General features: G+C 40.3%; 2 protein-coding genes across 2 annotated transcripts in view; one reads left to right on the forward strand and one right to left on the reverse strand.

The window, feature by feature from the left end:
- Positions 1-556: 556 nt before the first annotated feature.
- On the reverse strand, positions 557-9,807 carry mrps23 (mitochondrial ribosomal protein S23). The gene is made up of 5 exons (XM_030744544.1): positions 9,609-9,807; positions 7,329-7,508; positions 5,401-5,478; positions 4,733-4,856; positions 557-836 (listed from the first exon to the last, which is right to left on the reverse strand). The coding sequence occupies exons 1-5, from the start codon at positions 9,650-9,652 to the stop codon at positions 726-728; spliced, it is 537 nt and encodes a 178-aa protein (XP_030600404.1). The 5' UTR covers positions 9,653-9,807; the 3' UTR covers positions 557-725.
- A 1,125-nt stretch (positions 9,808-10,932) lies between these two features.
- Positions 10,933-25,510, forward strand: part of ngef (neuronal guanine nucleotide exchange factor) — a 52,618-nt gene continuing 38,040 nt past the window's right edge. Inside the window, exons 1-2 of the mRNA XM_030744889.1 lie at positions 10,933-11,224; positions 24,939-25,044. Of these exons, the coding sequence (XP_030600749.1) occupies positions 11,020-11,224; positions 24,939-25,044 (311 nt within the window). The 5' untranslated portion in view covers positions 10,933-11,019. The remainder of the gene's footprint in view (positions 11,225-24,938; positions 25,045-25,510) is intronic.

A 25,510-nucleotide genomic window follows, 5' to 3' on the forward strand; every position in this document is an offset into this window, starting at 1 on the left:
GCCGGATCGACAGCAGCATTTGTGCCTTCGCGCCCGCCGGCAGCTCATCATGACCTCAGTCAAAACAGTGCTGACGACATTTTCGATTTTGATTAAATTCCCAACATAGCACCATGTGACATCATAGCTTTATGTTAATCTCTCATACACGAAGGACAAAGTTTAAACAGTTGATCATATGAACAGCTGAAACAACTTATGGATACAAATAGCTAGTTGGTCGTATAATCCTGATTTCAAACGGTGTGCCTGCATCACATGTTTAAGGTAACCTCTGCAAAGGATCCACCTGTGCATCCTTGGCTGAGTGAGAGATCATTCACCATGGTGCTCTCACTGATTTCCAGGTGAGAGGCAGGATAGACGAGGAGGTGCAAATTAGAAAAAAAATAATAAAGTAGTACATCTCTGAGAGAAGGTAAACTATTAATCATTTCACAACAACTCTACGTTATAACAATGTGTTTTATTATCACAAATAGTGACATTCAAATATTTATATAATCGTCTTTTCCCAGTGTTTTGGGCTAATTATTCACTGCACTGACCCACGAGCTATAGCTCTGTCAATTCTTTAATAACATCCTGCTGATGGTGCAGCGTGCAATGGACAGTCTTGAAAATATTAAGATGAGCATGACTGATGGATGTCACAGAAAGAGCAGAACAGCTGGTCAGATGGAGAGAATGTACAGTTCATCAAATGAATGTTGAGCTGCTGCGGTCTAAGATTTATCTTCTGTTGTCTTCTGTGTGTCAGTCCCAGCTGGATGTTGCTCTGCCAACATGTCTGTTAGTTTCAGCTCAAGCACTGGATCCCTGGACTCTGCCAAAACCTGCAAAATAACAGCAACACCATGATCACGTGTAATGATGAAAACACCATGGGGTTTGCACTTCTGGTAACAGATTTATCCTTCAACACTTTGTTAATGTTGAATAAATGTATTTTAATGGAGCAGCACTGAATTAGTTTCTTTCCTTACAGAAACACATAAGACATGGTTCATTCAAAGACCATCAGAAAGATGAAAATGTGACAATAATGCCCCCTTCTGTTCACCCTGCTCACATACGACTGCTCAGCAGAGCACCCAGGCTATCATGTTGTGAAGTTTGCGGATGACACAGCAGTGGTAGGACGCATCCCTAACAATGATGAGTCCAGCTACAGGCAGGAGGTGGAACACCTGGAGGGTTGGTGCAGAGAGAGAACAATCTCTGCATCAATGTGACAGAAACAAAGGAGATGATCGTGGACTTCAGCAGAGTCAGACACCCCCTACTCCCCCTGCACATTGGAGGATCTGCAGTGGAAGTGGTCCCCAGTTACAGGTGACTCGGGCGTTCACCCGACTAACGACCTCACCTGGGGCAACAACACTTCCAGTCTGGTCATGAAGGCACACCAGCGCCTCTACTTCCTCAGGAGGCTGAGGCGCGCTGGACTCTGAAGCTCAGTCCTCTCCTCATTCTACAGATGGAGAGCGTTCTGGGCTCCTGCATCACTGTGTGGCACAGAAGCTGCTCTGCAGCAGAGAAGGAAGCTCTGCAGAAGGTGATGACGGCTGCAGAGAAGACTGTTGGAGTCAGCTTCTCCACCACCACGGACATTTACACCTCCAGATGCAGGAAAAGGGCCACCTGCATCCCGAAGGACCACACACACCCAGCACACACACTCTTTGTTCCACTCCCCTCAGGCAGGAGGCTGAGGACCATCAAGAGCAGGACCACCAGACTGAGGAACAGCTTCTTCCCTGAAGCTGTGAGACTGCTGCACTGCTCTTGCTCAACTCTGCATACATTCATGCAGATGTTGCACACACTTACTACTGCTGTCATTTTTATACTGTAGTCCATATGTATTTACTTTATGTATGCATACATGTATATGTGTTTATAGTTTCTTTATATTATTGTTAGTTATATTTATATTTATTCTTCTTTCATCACTGAAACTGTCATAACTATCACATGGGCAACACTGGGACCTGAGGACAGAATTTCACTCCATTGCATGCAAATGTGATGCGAATGACAATAAAGAAGCCTTGAATTTCTGTTCCATTTCTGGCTAAACCATAAAAGGTATAACATAAAATATAATTTTGGCAGTTTTTTTTTTTTTAATGTAATCAAAAGGGTCCAAAAGTATCTATATATGAACTGTTTACATTTCTTCTTTACTGTGCATGACAATAAAATTTGAAACTACAGCGCCCCCTGGAGGAGCAGCTACACTAATGCTTGTATGCTGAGTCACAGACCTGCGTCAGGTTTTTCAGGTCAAGTTATACCAATTTGGTGAAACATGACACTAATTGAGTAGATTGTTTGCAAATAGTGTACAAGGTTCAGCAGGTTTCCAGTGACGCGCAGCAAAAAGTTTCCAGTTTGACACCAGTTTTGTACGTCTGAGTTAAAAGACGAAGAAAAAAAAAAACTACTTTAAAAATTTGGATTATCATACTTTGTGATTTGACAAAAGCTTCTGAGAAATGTGCGTGGCAGATGCAGCTCCATCTAAAGAATATGTGGCTATTAAATATTTTAATAAGTGATACATGATTATGTAACACATTAAAAAAAAATGTATCACAGTACCACTATTTGGTTGATTTGCATCACGTGATGTGGTTACTTTAAACTGTATACTATCTGGTGACAATTGGATATGATCAAGTGTGTCTATTGACAGTGACAGTGCTTTACAGAGGAGTAGTTACACAAAATACTGTATGCACAATAGATGACACTAAGCATGTAAAATTTCATGTCATTTGGAGTTTGTCTGGTCAAGTTACATTCATTTGTCCAAAAATGACCCTCTGGTATAAAAAGGTTTCACTGTTCACGACTGCTTCAGAGAATCAGGACACCAAATTTATACCTCTGACTGAAAAACACTAGGATCTAGTTTGAAATGTTGGATTTTGCATAATTTGCAAAGAAGACTTACAGGCAGAGATGGGGGTGGCCTCTATGAGGAGATGAGTATCCATTCAAAGAACATGTAGATGTAAAGCATTTAACTGTGCGATATACAACATGTTGATGTTTAGACCTTTATGTTGGCCCTTGCTCATCATAATCCCAGTTTTTGGGCCTCATTGTTTTCAATGAATACTTTCAGACACTTGGTGAATAAATTCTTATATGATGTGAGAATCAAACTCTTCATCAGAGGTAAAGTGTGCTTTGTAGGACACTGGAGCCTAACATTAGCTGGCATAATGTTAGCTTATAACCAGCTGCTGTTGTTCAGCCAGCTCGCTCTCAGCTCAGGAAGGTCATGTGCTGACAAGAAGTAACTGACAATGTAGGGAACAAATAAGCATGTTTATGCATATTTTACTGTGTCAGAGCCATGATGTCAGTTCAGGAAACAAGAGGAAGGAAATATGTACAAATGTTACATACATGTACACTTTTGTTTGAAAGAGCCATTTGTGATCTTTAAATGAAAAGTAAGGTATAAGGCATACTACGTATGTGGCTGGTCTCTCGCCACATTATACCCATTTACATCACAGTTACAGTCAGGTGAAAAATAAAGTTTTCAAAGGACTCTCTGCAGTCCTGTGAAAATCTAAGTACACTCTTACTGCTCCAGAAGCACTGAGAGGGTAAGGAGCAGCCAGGTGCTGCTAATCTATCAACTGATTAGATGATCAGCAGCAATTGTGAGCACCTCTATAAAAGCAGAGGTTTTGGCAGTTCGGAGATCTGGAGCTTTCAGGTGAGTGTGTTAATACAATGCCACGATTTTCTCATGAGTGGACATCCCAGCAAATTCCTCCCAAGACTGCAACACTCAGAGAAACTGCAAATAACCAAAGAGCTACATCTCAGACTCCAGTGGCCTCGTTTTGTACGTTAAAATATTATAGTTCATGAGAGTCCAACTAAAAAAGCTGAACAAGTATGGCTTGTTTGGAAGGCCTCCCAGGAGAAAGCCTCTCTCTCTAAAACGAACATGGCAGCACAGCTCATCTGAACAAACCACAAGGCTTGTGGGACAACGTCCTTTGGAAAGAGGGGACCAAAGTGGAAATGTTTAGCTATAATGCACAGCAGTATCAACACAAACCCCTCATACCAGCTGTCAATCACGAGGGGTGGGGAAGGAGTGATGATGCGGGCTTCTTTGGGTGGTCATTGAGTCGAAAACGAACTGATCAGCATACCAAAGTATTCTAGAGTCAAATGTGAGGCCACTTATCTGACAGCTAACGCAACAGGACAATGATCCCAAGCACAGCAGCAAATCTGCAACAAAATAGCTGAAAAAGAAAAGAAGGTGTTGCAGTGGCCCAGACAAAGTCCAGACCTCAACCCAAGTGAAATGCTGTGGCAGAACCTGAAGAGAGCTGTGCATTAAACGAACGCCTGCAAACCTCAATAACGTGAAACAACACTCTAAAGAAGAGTTGCTGAAAATTCCTCCACAACAATGTGAGAGACTGATGATGTCAAAGAAAACAACTACATCAAGTTACTGCTGCTGAAGGTGGCTGTACAAGCTACTCAATCAATAGATGTACTTAGTTTTTCACAGGTCTGCATAAAATCTTGTGATAACTGTTTCACATGACTATAATGAGGCTGACCAGTATGAAACGGTCTGTAAAGTGTGCAGCTTCCAAAAGTGGTACCCTGTGAGGGAATAAAGGTATAAAATATCACTGTTTTTGTGAAATCCCAAAGTAGTGTTTATAACAAGACTTACAGGAGGCCCTCCTCGCCTTCTCAGGATGATACCTTCTGTGAGTAAAGTCTTCGCGGTCTCCTCAAACAGAGAAGCGTTACCCGGCACGCTACGGTTCTTTAACTCTGTGTACTTGTCCACAAACCTGTAGGATTAAAGTGAGAGAGGAAAAACACACTGTAGAAGCGGCCCATCATTTAGCTTTATTTCACTAGGAAAACAGGTGCAGTGATTTACTGAAATTTGAAAACATAAATGTAAACATCATAAAACAAAAATAGAGCCTGTAAAATTTTAACAAACTTGAAAGTCAATATTTGTATTAATACTTTGATTCTTCAACACAGCCTAAACTCTTCTTCTTAAAGGACACATAGCACACCATTGCAAGATGAGTTTTCAGCAGTAGTTCTTTGGGAATCAACTTGTTGGTGCAAAAATAAAATTTTATGCCTGTCAAACTCTGATCTTTGGCATATTTTACAGATTCAACTAAAGCAACTGGAAGAAAGAAATGTTCAAATTAGTTATCCTTATTGTTTTATCACCTAGCCTTCCTTGAATGATTCATAGGTCAGTGTGGAGTGGCTCAAACAAACAAAAAAACATTCCTCTAAAAAATGTCAGTTACAAGGACTGGAGCCAACATCCAAAGAAAACATCTGAAAGACATTCACAGTCATACATACCGCTGACATGTAGAAACAAAGTTTGATTTGGAGAGATCAACAGGCCGTGAACCTGTTCCATACAGCTCATAGAATCTCCTAAAAAAAACAAACAAAAAACACAAACAAAAGTTAAAAGTTCCTGAAACCTACAAAAACATCTCACTACTTTACTAGTGACATAAGCAAGTGTTGAATTTCATGCTTAAATTCCCCCGCCCCTAAATTCAAGCAAGATCATGTAAAAATGGTACCATATTGAATTTCTAAATATCTTAGTGTAAAGGTTCTGGAACAACTGATTTTTTTAAACAACCAGAACTAAAAGGACTCAGTATGTGTCATCTGCTAGTTTTTGGGGGCATGTGTAACATTGCTTAAACAGCGAGAAGTGGCAGTGAACCTCCAAGTAGCAGCCTCATCCAGAGAAAACAGGCATGGATGCCCTGCATATGGACAGCTGAGCTAAATAACAGACTTACACTCTACACTCACTACAGATGAACGGCAGCCAGTTGTCCTACAGCAACCAATTGGAGGGGTAAGAAATCAGAATTCAGTTGACTGCAATTCACTGACATCTAGTGGTGATATTTTACACACTGTAACTTTAAATCAGAGCGCTACAATATTCTGGATCAATGTTTAAGTGTAAAGTTGTTCTGAACCAAGACTAAATCATTAGATGGCGGTGCGAACAGCTGCACCGGCCACTCTCTGTGTTTCATGTAGAACATGTCGAAAGCTTTAGTACAAGCGTGTGTAGTTCAACGACGATGTCGCTTACAAGATATCGTCACCACTGCCCTCTGGATATCAGAAATAAGACCAAACATCTCATCGTGGACCAGAAAGCAGCAGAACTCCAGAGCCTGGGACTTCTGTGCCCGAGTACCACATCACTGCACTCACCTGCTGCATCCCACCCAGAGAGGAGGCACCAGAAGCGGTGTGAGAGAAAGAGGAAGCAGGGCAAGCGCTGAGGCATCCGGGCTAGGCTAGCCACTAGCCCAAACAGGCCCACAATACCATCCCTCATTCTGGCCAATATATGCTCAATAGATAACAAAGCAGACCACAGACCACTCCTAAGAGCCACACAGTGTAATGCAAAGGACTGCAATGTTTTAATTTTTATGGAACCCTGGCTCAGCAACATCCTGGCCATTCAGCTACCTAGCATTAGTGAACAACAGACAGTGCACCCAGATGGATTCCTCATCACAGCAGGAGATGTAACAGTTTATTGCTCAAACTACACCAACATGTAGACTTGCCAAAAAGAAGAGATAACCTACTAGACTTGGTGTACGCAACCTGTAAGAGAGTATCCAAGGCCCCCCTGGTCTCTCTCTCTGATCACATCACTATCATACTGAGACCTGCAAAAAGACCTACAGAGAGCAAAAGACCAACACAAAAGCAGGTGTGTGTGGCAATAGGGGGCTTCCTATGCTCTGAAGACCTGTTTCAACACTACAAACTGGAACATCTGCGAGCATGCAGCCACCTACAATGACCACACAGATATAACTCAATTCAATTTTATTTATACAGTGCAAAATCAGTGCTTTATATTGTAAGGTAAACACCCTACAATAATACAGAGACAACTAACAATCAGACGACCTATGACAGCTGGGATAGGCTCCCCTAGAGACCAACAATCACTGGTTCAGAATAAGGAATAAGGAATAATAATCATAGCCTCAATTTAGGACTCACATATCTCATCAAATTATATTAAAGTGTTTGTTCCACAGAAGCCCAATTTTCAGTTTTAATGCACACATCATCACATGTGCATTAAAACTCTCAAATGTAGTTTCAGAACCCAACAAGAACAGCATTTATGTCTGAAGAGGGCTAATGTGTTTTCACAATACTTACACAGGAGCATTCAGGTATAAGGAAACAGTTATTTTTGTTGCTGTGAGTAGCAGACTTACGCTCTAATTTCATCCTCACTGTAGAAGATTTCAGGCACAACTCCCTGTTTCTTAGCAGACGGTCTGGGATTTGGTTTCACGTGAAGTGGGTCCCTCTTTGGGGGGAAGGCCTTGTACACATCATACCAGATGGGTTTCTCCTTTGGTTTTATGACTTCAGAGCGTATCAAATCTCTAACCCTGTTGACAATATAAATAAATTTGACATTGACAGTGTGAGCAAACATTGATTAAATTCACCATCATTAATTGTACAGGAAACTTTTACAAAGAGAATATTAAAATTGATCATTTCATACCAAAGATGTTTACAGACAGGTTGATTACGATAAATAAAAATATCAGGAATATATTAATGGCTGCAGTGCAGCATCAATGCAATTTTTTTTTTTTTTGCATTTTTGGCCACAGCAGCTTTTGTTAGCAGTGGAGAGAGACAGGAAATGGGGGAAAGATACAGGGGAAGACACGCGGGCAAATTGGCGACAGGCCGGGACGTGAACCCGCGCCGCCTGCACCGCAACGTGGCATATGTATGTGGTTGCCGGGTTCACCACTAAGCCACCCAGGCGCCCCCATCAATGCAATTTTAAATCAGTGAACAAGTTTACTGCTATCGCTTCCTCTCTTAATTCCCATGATTTAAGTTTAAAAAAAAAAGAAAAACAAACCACCACCATCAAACTCCACATAAATATTTTCCAGGTTTCTGCTCACAGTCTTTCAAGTATTGAATAAGTTAGCTGCTGTAAAAGTTCTTACAAAGTATACAAACACTATTTTGCCAAAAGTATTCACTCACTCATCCAAATCACTGAATTCAGATATTCCAATCACTTCCATGGCCACAGGTGTATAAATCAAGCACCTAGGCATGCAGACTGCTTCTATAAAAATTTGTGAAAGAATGGGTCGCTTTCAGGAGCTCAGTGAATTCCAGCGTGGTGCCATGATAGGATGATACCTGTGCATGGCCGAGCAGCTGCATCCAAGCCTTAAATCACCAAGTGGAATGCAAAGCATTGGATGCAGTGGTGTAAAGCATGCCACCATTGGACTCTAGAGCAGTGGAGATGTGTTCTCTAGAGTGACATTTCACATCTCTCCATCTGGCAATCTGATGGATGAGTCTGGGTTTGGCAGTTGCCAGGAGAACGGTACTTGTCTGACTGCACTGTGCCAAGTGTAAAGTTTGGTGGAGGGGGGATTATGGTGTGGGGTTGTTTTTCAGGATTTAGGCTCGGCCCCTTAATTCCAGTGAAAGGAACTCTCAATGCTTCAGTATACCAAGAGATTTGGGACAATCATGCTCCCAACTTTGTGGGAACAGTTTGGGGATGGCGTCTTCGTGTTCCAACATGACTGAAAAAAAAGCAGGTCCATTAAGACATGGATGAGTGAGTTTGGTGTGGAAGAACTTGACTGGCCCGCACAGAGTCCTGACCTCAACCTGACAAAACACGTTTGGGATGAATTAGAAGAGAGACTGTGAGCCAGGCCTGACCTCACAAATGTGCTTCTGGAAGAATGGTCAAAAATTCCCATAAACACTCTTAAACCTGTGGAAAGTCTTCCCAGAAGAGTTGAAGCTGTAAAAGGTGGGCCGACATCATATTAAACCCTATGGATTAAGAATGGGATGCCACTCTAGTTCATATGCGTGTGAAGGCAAACGAGTGAATATTTTTCAGGATCCAACACAGGCCATTTCGACAGAAGCATCAAAACGTTTACTTTTATAATAAGGACGTTTCAGGCCTCATTAAGTACACAAGGTAACGTTTGAGTCGCAACATGTGAAACAGAAAAATCAATACTGGTCATTGATTCTGTCATAACGTCACTATTTTGATGCCTTTTCAGAAACCGTCATGTCAATAAAGCAGCTTCAAATTTGAATTTGGTCGCATGACGATGATGTCATTAGATCTTTCTTTTATTTATTTATTTTTAATACTCTCAGGTCATTTTAGCTTTTTTTTCTCCACATACACAACGACTGTCGTCATTGAGAGAAGTTAGTTGAATGTCATCTCGCGACGCTGACACCGATATGACTGCCGGAAGTTTTTTTAATTAAATTAACTGAACAGTTGTAAACCGCACGTTGCCTGTATTAAACCGCTTTATTCCTATTGTTATCTGCTACTCTGCAACAGCCCGAACATGCGCCAACATCAGCGACGGCCTTTCGCTTTATTGTTGAGCTAGCTAAAAGCAGCATTAGCTTCCTGAGTTATGACCTTTCCAATGTACACAAAGCATAAAAATGCAGCTTACCTTGTGAACACCGTGCCGCACTTCTCCAGTCTACTCCCCGCCATCTGGACCTTTTCTTCTGTCTCTGTCCTGAATGTGCGATAAAATAGGACTTGGTTTGATAAACAGACTGAGACAGGCCCGTCCGGACGCTCATGCAGTGACGGTACGGGTGCTTAGAATGGCCAAAATCGACAGCAAACCCCGAGGGTGCTTAATGTTGCAGTTACAGCCTATATTTGAAATACCCAAAAAGACATTGGATTTCCTAAAAATATAAAATGTGATTGTCATCAAAAATATGTAAAATGCTAATTAAGTTCTCTGAACTATTTCTGAGCTATTTAAGGGCAGTTGTGAGCGCTGTATACACCTGCGTGTAGCTGTGCGAGACTGTTCACCTGTAACCTTTGCCCTTTTTTAGCGAGGATCAGTCCCAGCAGTCTCCCTCTGCAACCCCAAATTTGATCATTAGTTAAGATGCACAGATGGTAGGATATATAAAACCCTTTAAGATATTTTAGAAAATTTGTAGTGTGGAAGAAAGCATTTTGAAAGATTTATATCTTCAAGAGGGCTTGGAGCAAAGAACAGGAGTTTAAATGATGGACAGCAGAGACAAAAATGTAGATTTAGAGAATTTCAAAGTAAACCATTTACTGTATACAGAAACTACAGCATATATATTTTACAGTAGTAGTAGTAATCCCATAATAAAACACATTGCACTTTGATTTTGGTTCGTACTGTTCAAAGGCAGAGCAGGGAATTTTATTGCTTTGTGGAAAAAAAAGGAAAAGATGAACTTTAAACTCTCCGTGTCAGCTGACTAGTGATAAAACTATTATTTGGGACAATAGCTCAACAGGGTGAGAAACCCCTGGCCAGCTTTCACGAAGGGATCTAAAAAAAACTCAGAACACAGACATTAATAGGAAGGCTGTTTGTTAGCAAGTGGCTTTTCTGGTTCTGCAACAGAGAAGGTTTTAGAGCAGAAAGACATTACAAGCTGTAAGACCAGGTTGAGTTCAGGAATGTTGGCACATAGCAGGGTGGTGCAGAGAGAGAAAGAAGGAGGGAGCCAAACAGAGGAGGGACAAAGAGCAGGAGAGAGAGAGTCATAAATGTAATAATTACAGTGTAGGCATAAATAAGCTTCACACACTCCTTCCACAGTTTACCCATGTAACTAACGTCATTGCTCCACGGACAGGGGAAGAGAGGAATGAGGATTCCCTTTGCTGATCTTAAAATTGTTTTTAACTTTATTATTTTTTTAGATTTATTTTTCAACTGAATTTCTGATTCCAAGCGATGGATTTCTTCCTGGATTCTGGCTAATTATCGCAAATTTCTTTCTACCTGTTTCCTCAAAGCTAAACAACATTTTCTAACCTTAATTCTTCAATTAATTGAGCACAAACTTTTCACTATGTCTGGGACTGCCCTGTTCAGGGTTAAGTGGGGGCACAAGTCAAAGGAAGTCCCTGAGAAGCAGACAGTTGTGGTTCAACCAAGCCAAGAGGAAGATGAGGATGACTTAAGCACTGGTTTTAGTAGAGATCCTATCCGCAGGAACTCTCGCTTTTACCGGTCAATGAGGAAAAAGAGGACGAGGTCATCTGAGCAGTTTGAAAGTAAGACAAGAATACATCAGAATTTGTATTTCCTGCCAAGTTGGTGTCATTTACATTTGACTGTATTACACTGTAAGAAATGAGTTTTTGCCCAATTCAAATCTTTTTTTTTTTTCACTTTTATTTAACATGATATACAGTCAACTTTAAAAGGGTAACACTACAACAGCTTGGTTGTGATTTCAGTTCTGACACTGCTTTGTTTTTAAAAGCATCTTTTTAGGTATTGTTATACCTAATGGTGCAGTTGATGAAATTAGAAAAAAAGGCTTGGTGGTTTCAATCCTTCAGTAGAAATCTACATGAATGCAACCTGAGAAACTGGTTCTGTTTGAACCACATGCAGTGGTGAATAATGGCTGTGTTTCCCACAGGTAAATGGACTGGAATCCAACCTGTGACCTCAAGATATCAAAGCAAGAACAACCTTGAGTTTAAATGTTAAAGTCAAACAGCCTCATAACCAGACAAAAATATACTTGATATCCTGTTATACAGGGCAGCACGGTGGCATGGTGGTTACCACTGTTGCCTCACAGCTAGAAGGTCTGGGTTTAACTTGGCCTTTCTGTGTGAAGTTTGCATGTTCTCCTGATGTTTGCATGGGTTTCCTCCCACAGTCCAAAGACATGCAGTTACTGGGGTTAGGTTAATTGGTGGTTCTAAATTGCCCATAGGCGTGAATGGTTGTCTGTCTCTCTCTGTGCTCTGTGTTGGCACTGCATCAGGCTGACGACCTGTACAGGGTGTCCCCTGCCTCTTGCCCTATGACAGCTGGGAGCTGTTGTCTGATTCTTGTTTGAGATAGGATTCTAGCTGCTCAGCAGTCCAGGGTCTTTGTCGTCCTATTTTTCATTTCATTTCACGAAATGCATTCAATTGGTGAAAGGACTGGACTCTTCAGCACCCCGACTCTTCTACTACGAAGCCATGCTACGGTAATAGATGCAGTGTGCATTTTCTTGATGAAATATTCAAGGCCTGGTCTGAAAAAGACATTATCTGGGTGGGAACATATGCTCTAAAACCTGTATATACTTTTCAGCACTGATGGTGCCTTTCCAGATGTCCAAGCTACCGATTCTATATCCATATGCAGATGTAGACTTTGAACTGAGCGTTGATAACAAGCCTGATGGTTCCTCTTCTTTAGTCCAGAGGATCCAGCATGCATGTTTTCACTTTCTATCAGTCCTTTTAAAATGAGCTTTAGCTCAGAGATGACAGTAGCGTTTCTGAATCATGTTCAATCATGGTACATAGCCCATTAATAGAGATAGACTGAAGCATGAAATAATGGAAGGACTACTTTGTAGGAATGGGGTCTAATAGACACGTTGATGTTTGGAGGAAGTAACTAAATGGTAAATGGACTAGTTCTTATATAGCGCTTTTCTACTCTGTCTGAGCACTCAAAGCGCTTATACAGCATGTTTACATTTACCCCATTCATACCCATTCATACAAGCACTTCCATGATTAACTAAGCTAAGTGCTTTTTATTATATAACTATCTATCTAACTCAGAAAGATCAATCTGAGAGAAAGACTCTAAATAAATATCAGTGGTATTGAAAGTACACTCTAAAAAAGAATCTGTAACCAAATTTTTTTCTAGAAATAAAAAAAAAATGTGAATAGCAATAAAATTACAAAAAAACAGAGACAGTGAATTAACTTGTCTAATGTAAAATAACTGGCATGGATAGTGTTATTTATTTATTTTATCAGGATTACAAGTATGGTATTTGCTAGTCGATCAAACTTGATTGTACTTGCAGTATGACATGCACATTTTCTCACTGTATTGACAGTCAGAAGATACTTAACAGAATATTGTTGTTTTTACCTGAAGAAATAAAGATGGGCTGGATCAGTTCTTACAAGATTTTACATGCCATCAGTCGAGTAGGCTGCCTGCATGAAACCAGTTTCATCTTGAGCATTTGAGTGGCTCCACGGGGTAGTAGTGTTGTAGTCAAGACCACCTAACCCGAGACCGAGACAAGACCAAGACCAGAGTGTATCGAGACCGAGACAAGACCAAGACTTTTAGGGTCCAAGATCAGTCGAGACCAAGACCGAGGGAGGGCGAGACCGAGACAAGACCAAGACCAGTGCCTGATGCTACATGACCCAATAAAATGTGAAACATGATCAAAATCACTTCTCAAATTGATCTGAAAGATCCACATTCCCATAAAATCATCCTGATATTAAACACTCACAGCTCAAATAAATATAACCATCTTTATTTAATACTCCTGGGTGACTTCCATCATTTGTCACAGAAAGTAAAACAATTATTCATAGGTCATCACAATAGTCTTAACTTTTCTCTGCCTTTCATAAACAATGCATAAAGTTGTGTTGTTTTTAAACCAACAATCTTTTTCAAAACCACATAGCTAAATGTGTAAAACTGAAAAAAATGGCAAACACTCATCGACAGTAAGAACTAAAGCCTTTAATCTTATACAGATTAAAGCTGCAGGATGTAACTTTTATAAAAAATCTGGTTTTTACATATTTGTTAAAACTGTCACCATGTCATGACAGTATGAGATCGATAATCTGCGAAAAAAATGGAGCTCCTCCACCTCCTCCCTGAACCGCTCCCAGTCAAAAACAACCAATCAGAGCCAGGAGGAGGGTCTTAGCACTGTTTATCACTCCTCATGTATGGGGCTCAATGTAGCTGTGTGCTATACTTCAAGATTTGGTATCGATCCTATGCCAAGTAAACACAGGGCCATTATCAACGATACTGAAACCAATACTTTTTAATAATTATGAAGAACTTCCATGAAGTTTAACTGGTTTGAGATTTTTTTCCTTTGGATCATTAATTAGTTAAAACCCAGGATAGAAATGGGCAAAGTTTATATGTAAGTAGAAAATACTTTATCAAAATAAAAGTTATTGTTCTGAAACAATAGAATATTAACAAAACAATTTTCCCCATAATTGATGTCTGAAATTTTTTTTTCATAAATTAAGTGTACAAAATCATTACTCAAGAACAAATGCAAATGTTTTTTTTCCAGGTAGATCGTTCAGAAAGTACAATAAAAAAATTTAATAAAAAATGTTCCTTCATTCACTAATTTTCTACAAATTTAAATTTAAATTTGCTTTAAATGTTTCATAGCAAAATCCTTTTTTTTACCCAAATAAAATATGTTATGTGTCACATGACAGTATAACAAAACACTGTGGGGAGGGGAGGAGCAAAGTGTGCCTGCTCTGTGCTGTGACAGAAGAGACACTTAGTCAGCGTGCATCTTTGATGAAAACGCAGCACTGCATACAGGAGAGAAACTGAAGCTAAAGTATCGATCTCATTACACTGATATTGATCAATACCAATACCAACGTTGGCATCCATATTATCGACATTAGGATCGATCTGCCCACCACTAGCTCAATGTACTAATGCCGGAGAAACAACTTACTTACTTCTCTGCCATTACCATCAGTGGTGGCCATGGTAACTTCAGGGTTCTAGCAAGAAATAGTTCTCACCCCAGCGCTAATGCTAATGCTAACCGCTAAATGCCACTCCCACTTGTTGAGTAATGGGCCTAAGATGTAACTGGAAATCAGTAATCAGTTTTTTTGGACGTGTAGTTACATTTCTCGAGGTGCATGTCAGGTTTGGTTCAGAGAGGAATTTTCAGTTATACACAAAGGATCAATGCAGAACTCTAAATCAGGCCTTATTAGATTGATAGAATGATAATTTTTGCATATAATCCAGAAAAGTTACATTTATATATCAAACATTTAATGTGTCCCAGAGTGCCGTTTCCTTCCACTGTGTTTGCAGAAATCACATAAAAAAAAATACACAACAAAAAACATAATCCAGATTTTTTAACAATCAGCTGCTAAAAGCATTTCCTACATTTGAATCACTATCACGTTTTTAATGCAACAATAGGAAGTGACATCATCTTGCTGGGAACTGTAGTTATTTTATTCTTGAAGGCCTCTCATAGCTCTGCTGGTGCTGAAAACTAATGTTTGACTATGGCTTTCTGAATACAAGTAGGGCTGCAACTATCAATTATTTTAGTAATCAAGTATTCAATTGATTACTCCATCAATTAATCAAGTAATTGGATAAGAAATAATTTTTCATTTTAACAATTCATCAGCATATTTTAACTTCCGTACTGCAGATGTTTCTCTGAACGATTGCTAGTGCTAATGGCAGCCCCCCTTTCCCCAGTACACTGTGGTTATAGGTCTGTTCTGGTGGCTACAGCTGACGTAAAGAAAAAATAACAGCTGACATCCTCTGCACAACAGGCACGCACATTCAAACATGTGCACTCACAGCACAGGGAAGTGGGGGCGTGGAAAAACATCTCAGTGATCCACTCGTGTTAAAGGGTCATTTTTGGGTTTTTTTGTTGTTTTTTTTTTTCCAAAAGACGGAAATCTGTTACAGCGATGGAGAACTAATGTGGAGGAAATGCTCCGCTTACACGGAGACACCTGAGCTGCAGAGTTGAAATGAAACATCAAAGCAACAAATTTGTGTCGAAGATTTTTAATAATCGAATTGTTACTCCAAGAATCGTTGCAGCCCTAAAACTTGCATTAAATTTTTAGTTTTGTGTATCAAAATACATGAAGGTTGGTATTTACCTTTCATGCTGGGATTTTTTTGTTGAATAGGAAGCCTGAAATTTTCCTTTGATGTTCATTTCCCCTCTTACTTCTCTTCGTGTTCATGCCGGTTGTTATTTCGATTTATGCAGCACACACATGACCATGGTGAGATCAAACGTGCACATTGTGAATGAAACTGTCTGTGCTCTGTGGTAGATTGCAAACTGCGGTGAAATGATACAGGCGCAAGCAGCGATAATAGCGGTGACCTAGCCGGGGCGGAGTCTGCGAGGTGCGCTCCTTTGAGAGGCAGAGGAGCGCAATCTTTGTTGGATTTGAATCAGTACGTTTTGCATCCAATAAAAGCAAAGATGTTAACAAATAAATTGGACAGTATTCTGGCAATTTAGTGATATTTCCAGAGCTGTGGTCTTGACTGGTCTTGAAATAAAATCCCGAGTCCGCAAGGTCCGAGTCCGTGACAAGACCGAGACCATCAAAAAGCGGTCTTGAGACCGGTCTCGAGACCAAGACCGATCTCGAGTACTACAACACTACAGGGTAGTGGTTTACAATTTGTGAAAGTGAAAGATTCCTGGTTGAGTCATGTGAGGACACATAAAGCCCTTTGAGGTCACAGCTAGTGTAAAAAAATATTTTAAAAATCTGCCAAATCAAACATGCAAGGTGACCCCTTGCAGCCAAAAGTAGTTCTAATCTTGAGTGCTTGAAAAGAAAGCAACTGATAGAACTGTTGACTGTTACATGCTGTCCACACAATCTGCCTTGTGAGTTTACAGCAGTGTTTGTCACAATTGTTTACATTCTACTGGGTCCTAATGATTACAGCACTGAAGGAACTGTATGACATCAGCACACAGAGGCATTTTACATCGTAACTGGAGACTTCAACCATGTAAATCTGTCAGGAAACAAAATGCTGAACCGTGTGTATACAAAAATACGAGGTGGATGCAGAGCCTCTGCCCTCACCTTGGCTTCTCTGACCACATCTCAGTCATGCTGGTCCCTTCCTACCGTCCTCTTTTAAAACACCACAAACCATCACTGTGTCGATGCCTCCGTGTTGCAGGACTCTTTTCAATCCACAAACTGGCAGATCTTCAGAGATTCAGCTACATATGACCTCGAGGAATATACATCTACTGTCCTAGGTTACTACATCTGCCATTATATTAATGATGTCACCACCTCCAAGACAGTAACCCTCTCTCCAAACCAGAAACCCTGGCTGAATGCAGAGGTCCCATCTCTGCTGAAAGACAGGGATGCTGCATTCATGTCTGGTGATGCATCAACACTGGCTAGGAGAGCCCTGACTGCAGATATCAGAATGGCAAAAGACACATATAACCAGAAGATGAAGGGGGACTTCTCCAGTTAACAACATATGTAGAAATGCATTAAGTGCATCACAGATTATAACATCAAAGATGCACAACGGCCCAGGGACCCATCTCTGCCTGATGATCTTAATAACTTCTACTCCCACTTCAAGGACTCCAACACATCCTCCTACACCAGACTCACCCCAACACCAGATGAACTACCTTTCAGACTGACCTCAGCAGAAGTGAGGCAGGTCCTACAGAGGATTGACCCCCATAAAGCTACAGGCCCTGACAATAATTTGGGATGGGTACTGTGTGCACATCAGCTATTGGAGGTGCTGACTGACATCCTGAACAGGCAGCAGTATCTGCTTAAGACTGCCACCATCATACCCACACCCAAAATCTCCACAGTGACAGGCCTAAATGACTGTCGGTCAGTGGCCCTCACAGCATTGCTGCTGTGTTTTGGAGTCAGTTCTCATGTCATTCAGCGAAGGTCAGACATTTTTCATTTGAACCACAGCTGATGTCTACAAAAATGTAAACAAGTCCAGTCGCCTTTTTTCAAGCTCCTGAGACTAACATGACCTGGATGACTGAGAACCTACACAGACATATTCTATAGAAACAGATCTTCTTGGAGTGTCCAGTGACATTTTGATGCAAAATGATGCAGAAGAATGTTCTGTTTTGCTAATGCTGGACCTTACTTCTGCTTTTGACGGTTGACCACATTTTGCTCGATAGACTGTGACACTGGGTGGGTGTTTTAGAGTGGTTCTATCTGAATGATGCTTTTCTGTGGCTGTTTTGAAGTACAGGTCCTCTTCCACCTCTCTTATGGTGTGCCACAAGGTTCTGTTTTGGGGCCCTTACTGGAGAAACCCTGATTGGTTTTACCACTTTACAAACACATGGCACAATATAGGCTAGCCACCTCAACAGGACAGGACTCAGCTGTACACCTGTACTTAACAATGAGACAGTTTTTTGAGGATGCTAGTGTTCACATTTTAGACTGCCATAACAGTCTGTATGTATGTGTATACACACACACACACACACACACACACACACACACACACACACACAGTAAAATGGCTTTCTAATGTGATGACAGTGCCAGCAGTGGCCCCCCAGGTCATTTGAGTTTGAGACCCCTGGTATAGAGTGTTAACAGAATGGGGCTAAAATGGTTCCTTGTGGGGCCCCTGTGCTGCACCTCACATCCCAGAAGCACAGTTCCCCAGCCTAACAAACTGAAGTCTTTCGGTCAGGTGGCCTGTTACCCAAGATGTCAGGGAGGGATCAATACCCATTCCTTCCAAATTGTCTCTCCGTACGAGGAGCTGGATTGTATTGAATACACATGAGAAATCAAAAAATACGATTCTCAGAAAGCATACTGGGTCCACCAACTATGCCTTGGTCTTGTGCAGCATGTAAAAGACCACATCCTGCAGTGTTCTCCTGGTAGGCAAACTGGAAGGGGTCCAGTACATGAGTGGCCTCTGGCCTCATGAGATGGAGGATGAGATGCTTTAGGGCCATCATAATATGGTATGTTAATGTCACCAGGTGGTAATCGTTCATTTCAGCTGGGTTGCCCTACTTCGGGCACATGTACGAGGACAGGATGTTTACCATTGCACTGGGACCTTGCCTTTTTGTAGACTCAAGGGTTCAGCTAGCTTGCCTGCACAGTACTATAGACTAAGGCCTGCTGCTTTCCCTGAGCTCTACCTTCATCTCGTCAGCTGGGAAAGATGGGGGCAGATGGCCAGATGTGGTGGGTGTTGCAGTTGCAATGGTGGGGAGTCTGTTGCATGCAGGAGATGGCAGAGTGGACAGTGGAGCTGGAGCAGCATCTCCTCAAGTGGTGGGAGGAAGGACAGATGTTAAAGCAGGGCAGACATTTGCCATCCCATCAAACCTGTTATCAAACAGGTTGAATTCTTTTCCTTGTTTTCATCACTGTCCACAACCTGTTTGTTCTTCTTTGAGGAGCCAGTGATGTTGCACATTCCTCTCCTCACCTCTCTGCTGTTACTCTGCTGCTGCTTACCTACCATACATATTTTATATTTTGGATCCTTGGTTTAATTACTGAAAGAGCTACATCATTTAAACTTTTGACTACTGCTTGATGATATTTGATTATAACTACTGAAGACTGTGGATTGCTGTGGAATTATTCTTTTTACTCTGGTGGTATTTACAAAAACGTAACATTCTGATCACAAGGTGGATTCGAGAACCTTATATCGTAATGTGGAGGCACTAACTATGAAAATGACCATCAAAATTATTTTTGAATTGTAGACACAAACCAAAGAAACAAAAGGAAAACGGAGTAGCAATTATATATCAAGCTCTTCGTACTTGTAATATAATTGTTACTCTTTGAAAAACCTTTTTTAGAAAAAAAAATAGTAAGTGTAGCAAACAAAATTACTTAAATTCAAATTTAAAAAACAAAAACAAAAAACAGTTTGGTAACTATTTTGAGATCTCACATTACGAGTTCCAAAGACACATTGCTGAGAGTTGATGAAGGACCATCATTAGGCTGAAGAAGAACAAGAAGAAATGAACAGAGAATCAGAGAAACATCATCAGATCTCAATGGGAAAAAAATTATGCTGGATATCTATACTGATATGTTATGGGCAAAGCGTTAGGAATGAAAGGATGCCACATCATTTAATGGAAATGAAAATTGTCAGCCTGCAAAGGGCTGAATTCAAAGACACTCAGAAAATCCAAGTGAAAATGATAGCAGGCAAGTCCATTGTGCTGAAATTTCATTGCAGCAACTCAAAATGATACTCAGTGTTTTGGAGGTCTTCTAAATTAGTGAGATGCCATTTCCTCTCCAGCTGTGCATTTGTGAGTTATACCAGTGAGCCAAGCACTTCTGATTTGAGGCTCTTTATTTCAGCCACAGTATCCAGAGTCATATGCAGCAAGGATGTAAAACTACCAACCAAGTGACCTCTATGGTAATAGAGTTTAGGTAGCTGCTCTGGCCTTTGTTGGTACATGGCATTGAAGAAAACAGTGTAGAAATTATATGCTTAAACTTAGTTACAGCACTTTCACAAAGATGTCTACTTTTATAAAATTTATTCCCCACTGCTGTGTAATCCATTATTGTAAATTTAAAAGTTATTAAGAAATGATCAGATAGGAGGGGGCTTTCAGGGAATACTGTTAAGTCTTCAGTTTCTATGCCATATGTCAGAACAAGAGTATGATTAAAGTGGTGGGTGGGCTCATTTACATTTTGAGAAAAGCCAGTTGAATCTAACAATAGATTAAATGCAGTGTTGAGGCTGTCATTCTCAGCATCTACATGGATGTTAAAATTACCCACTATAATTATTTTATCTGAACTGAGGACTAAATCAGATAAAAAGTCTGAGAAATCAGACAGAAACTCTGAGTAAGGACCAGGTGGACGATAGATAATAACAAATAAAACAGGTTTTTGAGTTTCCCAATTAGGGTGGACAAGACTAAGAATTGGGCTTTCAAAAGAATTAAAACTTTGTCTGGGTCTTTGATTAATTAATAAGCTGGAATTGAAGATTGCTGCTACTCCTCCTCCTCGACCTGTGCTTCAAGCATTTTGACAGTTAGTGTGACTCGGGGGTGTTGATTCATTTAAACTAACATGTTCATCCTGCTGTAACCAGGTTTCTGTAAGGCAGAATAAATCAGTATACTGATCAATTATTAAATCAGTTACTAACAGGGACTTGGAAGAGAGAGACCTAATGTTTAATAATGCACATTTAACTGTTTTACTCTTTGGTGCAGTTGAGAATGCTATATTGTTCTTTCATTTTTATGATTAATCATTCTTTTTGCTGGGTTTTAGTTTGTATTTTGGTGTTCTGGGAGCAGATACAGTCTCTGTGGGGATGGGGTTTTGGGGGGAATGACAGAAGGAGAGAAGCTGTAGAGAGGCGTGTAAGACTGCAACTCTGCTTCTCGGTATCAACAATGGATATTCACATTTTTGGGGGGTTTAATAAATTTGGCAAGATTTCTAGAAATGAGAACTGCTCCATCCCAGTTGAGATGGATGCTGTCTCTCCTAACAAGATCAGGTTTTCCCCAGAAAGTTTCCCAATTATTTATAAATGGGGTTGATAGAGTAGCTGTGGCTCAGGAGGTAGAGCAGGTCACCTACCAATCAGAAGGTTGGCAGTTCGATTCTGGGCTGCATGCCAACGTATCCTTGGGCAAGATACTGAACCCCAAGCTGCTCTCTGATGCAAGCATCAGAGAATGAATGTGTGTGAGTGTTAAGACAGTAAGCACTTAGCTTAGTTACACATGGAAGTCCTTGTATGAATGTAAATATCTTGTATAAGTGCTTTGAGTGCTCAGCTAGAGTAGAAAAGTACTAAATAACAACTAATCCATTTACCATAAAGGCCATGTCATTTTTTAGACACCACTCAGACAGCCAGCAATTTAAGGAGAACATGCAGCTAGGTTGGTATGGGGCCCAGAGAAAAATACAGAGTCTGATATTGTTTTTGCAGTCACACACCAATTCAGCATCAACTTTAGTGACCTCCGATTAGCGTAACCAGGTGTCATTACTGTCGACGTGAATTATTGTTTTATGAAATCTGCCTTCAGTTTCAAATTTTCTTCTAGGGGCCTGCAAATCCGTAAAGCACAGGGAGTCACTGAGCTCCTGGATAATATGAGATGCAAACGGGCAACATCCAATGGACCGAAACATAATATATAAGTTTTCTGTTGGATTTAGGTCAGGCAAGCATGGGGGACAGTCAGTCATATCAATTCCTTCATCCTCCTTCATACTCTCTCCACATGAAAATCAGGTATTGTTGTGCACCAGAAGGAACCCAGGACCCACTACACCAGCACAGGTTCTGACAATGGGTCTAAGGATTTCAACCCAATACCTAATGGCGCCAAACCGGTAATGCTGAACAATGCTACAGGCAGCATATGAGTGTTTGTTGTTTTGTAGTAATTATAATTTCTCAAAATTTAATCAGTTGAATGACTCAGCATCCCTGAAGAGATTATTGTTGATTAAAAATAAGATCTGAGAAAGCAATTAAAATGCTAAAATACAAAGCTGAGCATCTCAGTAGCTAATAGTGTCATTGGAACATTAAATGAAAGGCACTGTGTAAAAATGATACCTTTTATCTTAAAACCAGTGAATTTAAAAAAATATTAAATTTTTCAGTCTCTGGCTAAGGTACTGTACTTGAATATGAGTATTTCAGAAATTAATATTCATAAAATTAAAATGAGAGAGAATATATAATTCGGCTATAATATTAACAGAAACTTGCTTTTTCTAAAAAAAAAACAAAATCATAATTTTGATTTGGTATAATGTGTCATTCATGGGAAATATCACACTGAAGTTGGATTAAAAAGCGTTTCTGTTATTTTTCATATTCAGGCTTTAATATTGTTGAAACCATCCACCTGATTTAGATGTTTTTAAAGAATTTTATGTGTGTTGTATATGAGAAGCTATAAATAAAACACCAGATCCGTACTTGCAAAACTCTGGTTTCTACCCAGTTTTGCAAGTTTCTACCTATCTGATATCTGGACATCTAAACATTTTAGGGACTTCATATTTTAATAGCAACCAAGCTGTTAACGCACAACTGAAAATGGAAACTGAAACCAGAGGGTTTTTTTTGGATGGATGGATGGATGGATGGATGGATGGATAATCTTTGTTAAAAGTCTTCTCAGTGAATGTGGACAATGACCCAAAGCATACTCCAAAACAATCCAGGAGTTTTTTTCAAGGCTGGGATATTAAAGAATTGGGATATTCTTCAATGGCCAAGTCAGTCACCTGATCTCAACCTAATAGAGGTTGGTTTTCAATTATTAAATACAAAATTTATTGCTAAAAGATCCACGAACAAGCAGCAAATGAAGGTAGCTGCAGTAAAGACCTAACAGAGCATCACAAGGGAAGAAATACAACATCTGATGATTTCAATGGGTTCTAGACTTAAAGCAGTCATTGACTACAAAGTTTTTTTCTTCCAAGTATTAAAAAGCATTTAAATTTGTATTAATTTGTCCAATTAATTTTGAGCATGTAAAAATGAGGGACTATGTGTAAAAATGTCTTAATTCTTAAACAGTTGATGGAAAATCTTTGTAAAAACCCATTTATTTAAAGCTGAAAGTCTGCACTTCAATTACATATTGATTGTTTAATTTAAAATCCACTGCAGTGATAGACAGAGGGAAAACTACAAAAATTGCATCTTTGACCAAAGAATTATGGACCTAACTGTATACTACACTATATTGCCACAAGTTTTCACTTGTCTGCCTTCACACGCATTTGAGCTTGAGTGGAATTTCAATCTTAATCCATAGGGTTTAATGTGATGCTGGCCCACCAATTGAAGCTTCAGCAGCTTCAACTCTTCTGGGAAGGCTTTCCATGAGGTTTAGGAGTGTTTAAGGGAATTTTTGACCATTCTTCCAGAATTGCATTTGTGAGGTCATATACTGATGTTGGATGAGAAGGCCTGGCTCACAGTGTCCACTGTAATTCATTCTCAAGGTGTTCCGTCAGGGTGAGGTCAGGACTCTGTGCAAGCCATTTGAGTTTTTCTATGTCACACTCACCCATCCATGTCTTTACGGTCCTTGTTTTGCACACTGGTGTGCAGTAATGTTGGAATAGGAAGGGGCCATGTCCAAACTGTTCCCACAATATTGGTAAGGCTTGGATGCAGCTTCTCGGCCCTGGAAATCAATTCCATGAAGTTGTCAATGAATTGTTCTTGAGATAATCTGAAGGCCATATGAAGGTTGGAGGTCTGTAAGGACTGACTCTGCAGAAAACTGGTGACCTCTGCTCACTATGTGCCTCAGCATCTGTTAACTCTGCTCTGTGATTTTATGTAGCCTACCACTGAATTGCTGATTTGCTGTTATTCCCAATTGCTTAAACTTTGCTGTAATCCCACTAACAACTGACTGGAATATTTAGTAGCAAGGAAATTTCACGAGTGGGCTTGTTGCAAGGGTGGCAGCCTATCATGGCACCACACTGGAATTCATTGAGCTCCTGAGAACGACCCATTCTTTTACAAATGTTTGTAGAAGCAGTCTGCATGCCTAGGTGCTTGGTTTGATACACTTAAATTCCATGATTTGGATGGGTGACTGGCAATATAGTGTATGTGATAAGACTCTATCAGGGCCAAATTGCCCCTGACAGCACACAGCAGGTCCTGCGATCACCTGAGCATCCAAACCCCTCCACCACAATAAGGCATCAATTCATGGAGAAGGGATGTTTACATTCAAGTAATAAAGCTCTATAGTGAGAACTGAATAGCATAGTTACAGATCAACAATGATGACATTTTTCATGTTGACAAATACAAAGCTTCAAAATGTTAATGTCTGTCTTCTGTCTGCTGGCAGTGAGCCAGGTCTGTACAGAGTAATTAACTCCTAAAGGTGCTTTGAGTAAGACTAGAAAAACAATGACATACTGCAGCCAAGGAAGTTATTAAAAGCATTAAATGGTGCTGTGCAGAGGCAACAGGTGTGTCTGTGTGTGTGTGAGAGAAAGAGAGAGAGCGAGAGTGATTAAAATGTAGGAATTGTAACAGCTGTGTAATTTAAAATTCTTCACCAGACACAAAGACACTTAATTACTTCTCTCTGTTTTCCGGACTTTTCAGATTTCACCAAGCCTACTTTGGACCACAGTCCATCCAGCAGTGCAGGATCCTCCTCCTCTCATTCTCCCTTACTCCACAAATCACCTTTGTTGCCAGGGGCTAGACGGTGAGTCCGCATACCTCCATTGCCCAACCCTGTCACTAAACACACCCTGAAAACAAACAATCACCTAACAATGCTTGCTGAACATGGTGCAGAGTTCTGTGTTTAATACTTGGCACTCTCAGTGGCTTATCATATCTGTGATAAGCACACAAGTCTCTGTGAAAGTTAATTCACTGTCACTGAAACACTGAATCTCCTCACTTAGTCAGTTCTACTCAGTGGACAGCTACTACAAACAGCTAAGAGTTCAAGAAACTGTGGCTGTCGAGTGGTGTCTTATTTGTATGTAAAATATATTTCATTAGCAATAATATCACCATTGTTGGGTTTAAATATGAACATTAGTAATCCTCCACTGCAAGTTACATTTGTGGTGGAAAAAAAAGAACCCTTAAAGATCTTTAAGAAGACTGTACTCAGTTCTTGGTTTATTAAGTACAGCTACATAAAACATTATGCAGTTTAA

Source organism: Archocentrus centrarchus, chromosome 13 (assembly GCF_007364275.1).
Source record: "Archocentrus centrarchus isolate MPI-CPG fArcCen1 chromosome 13, fArcCen1, whole genome shotgun sequence".
NCBI classification, from domain to species: domain Eukaryota; kingdom Metazoa; phylum Chordata; class Actinopteri; order Cichliformes; family Cichlidae; genus Archocentrus; species Archocentrus centrarchus.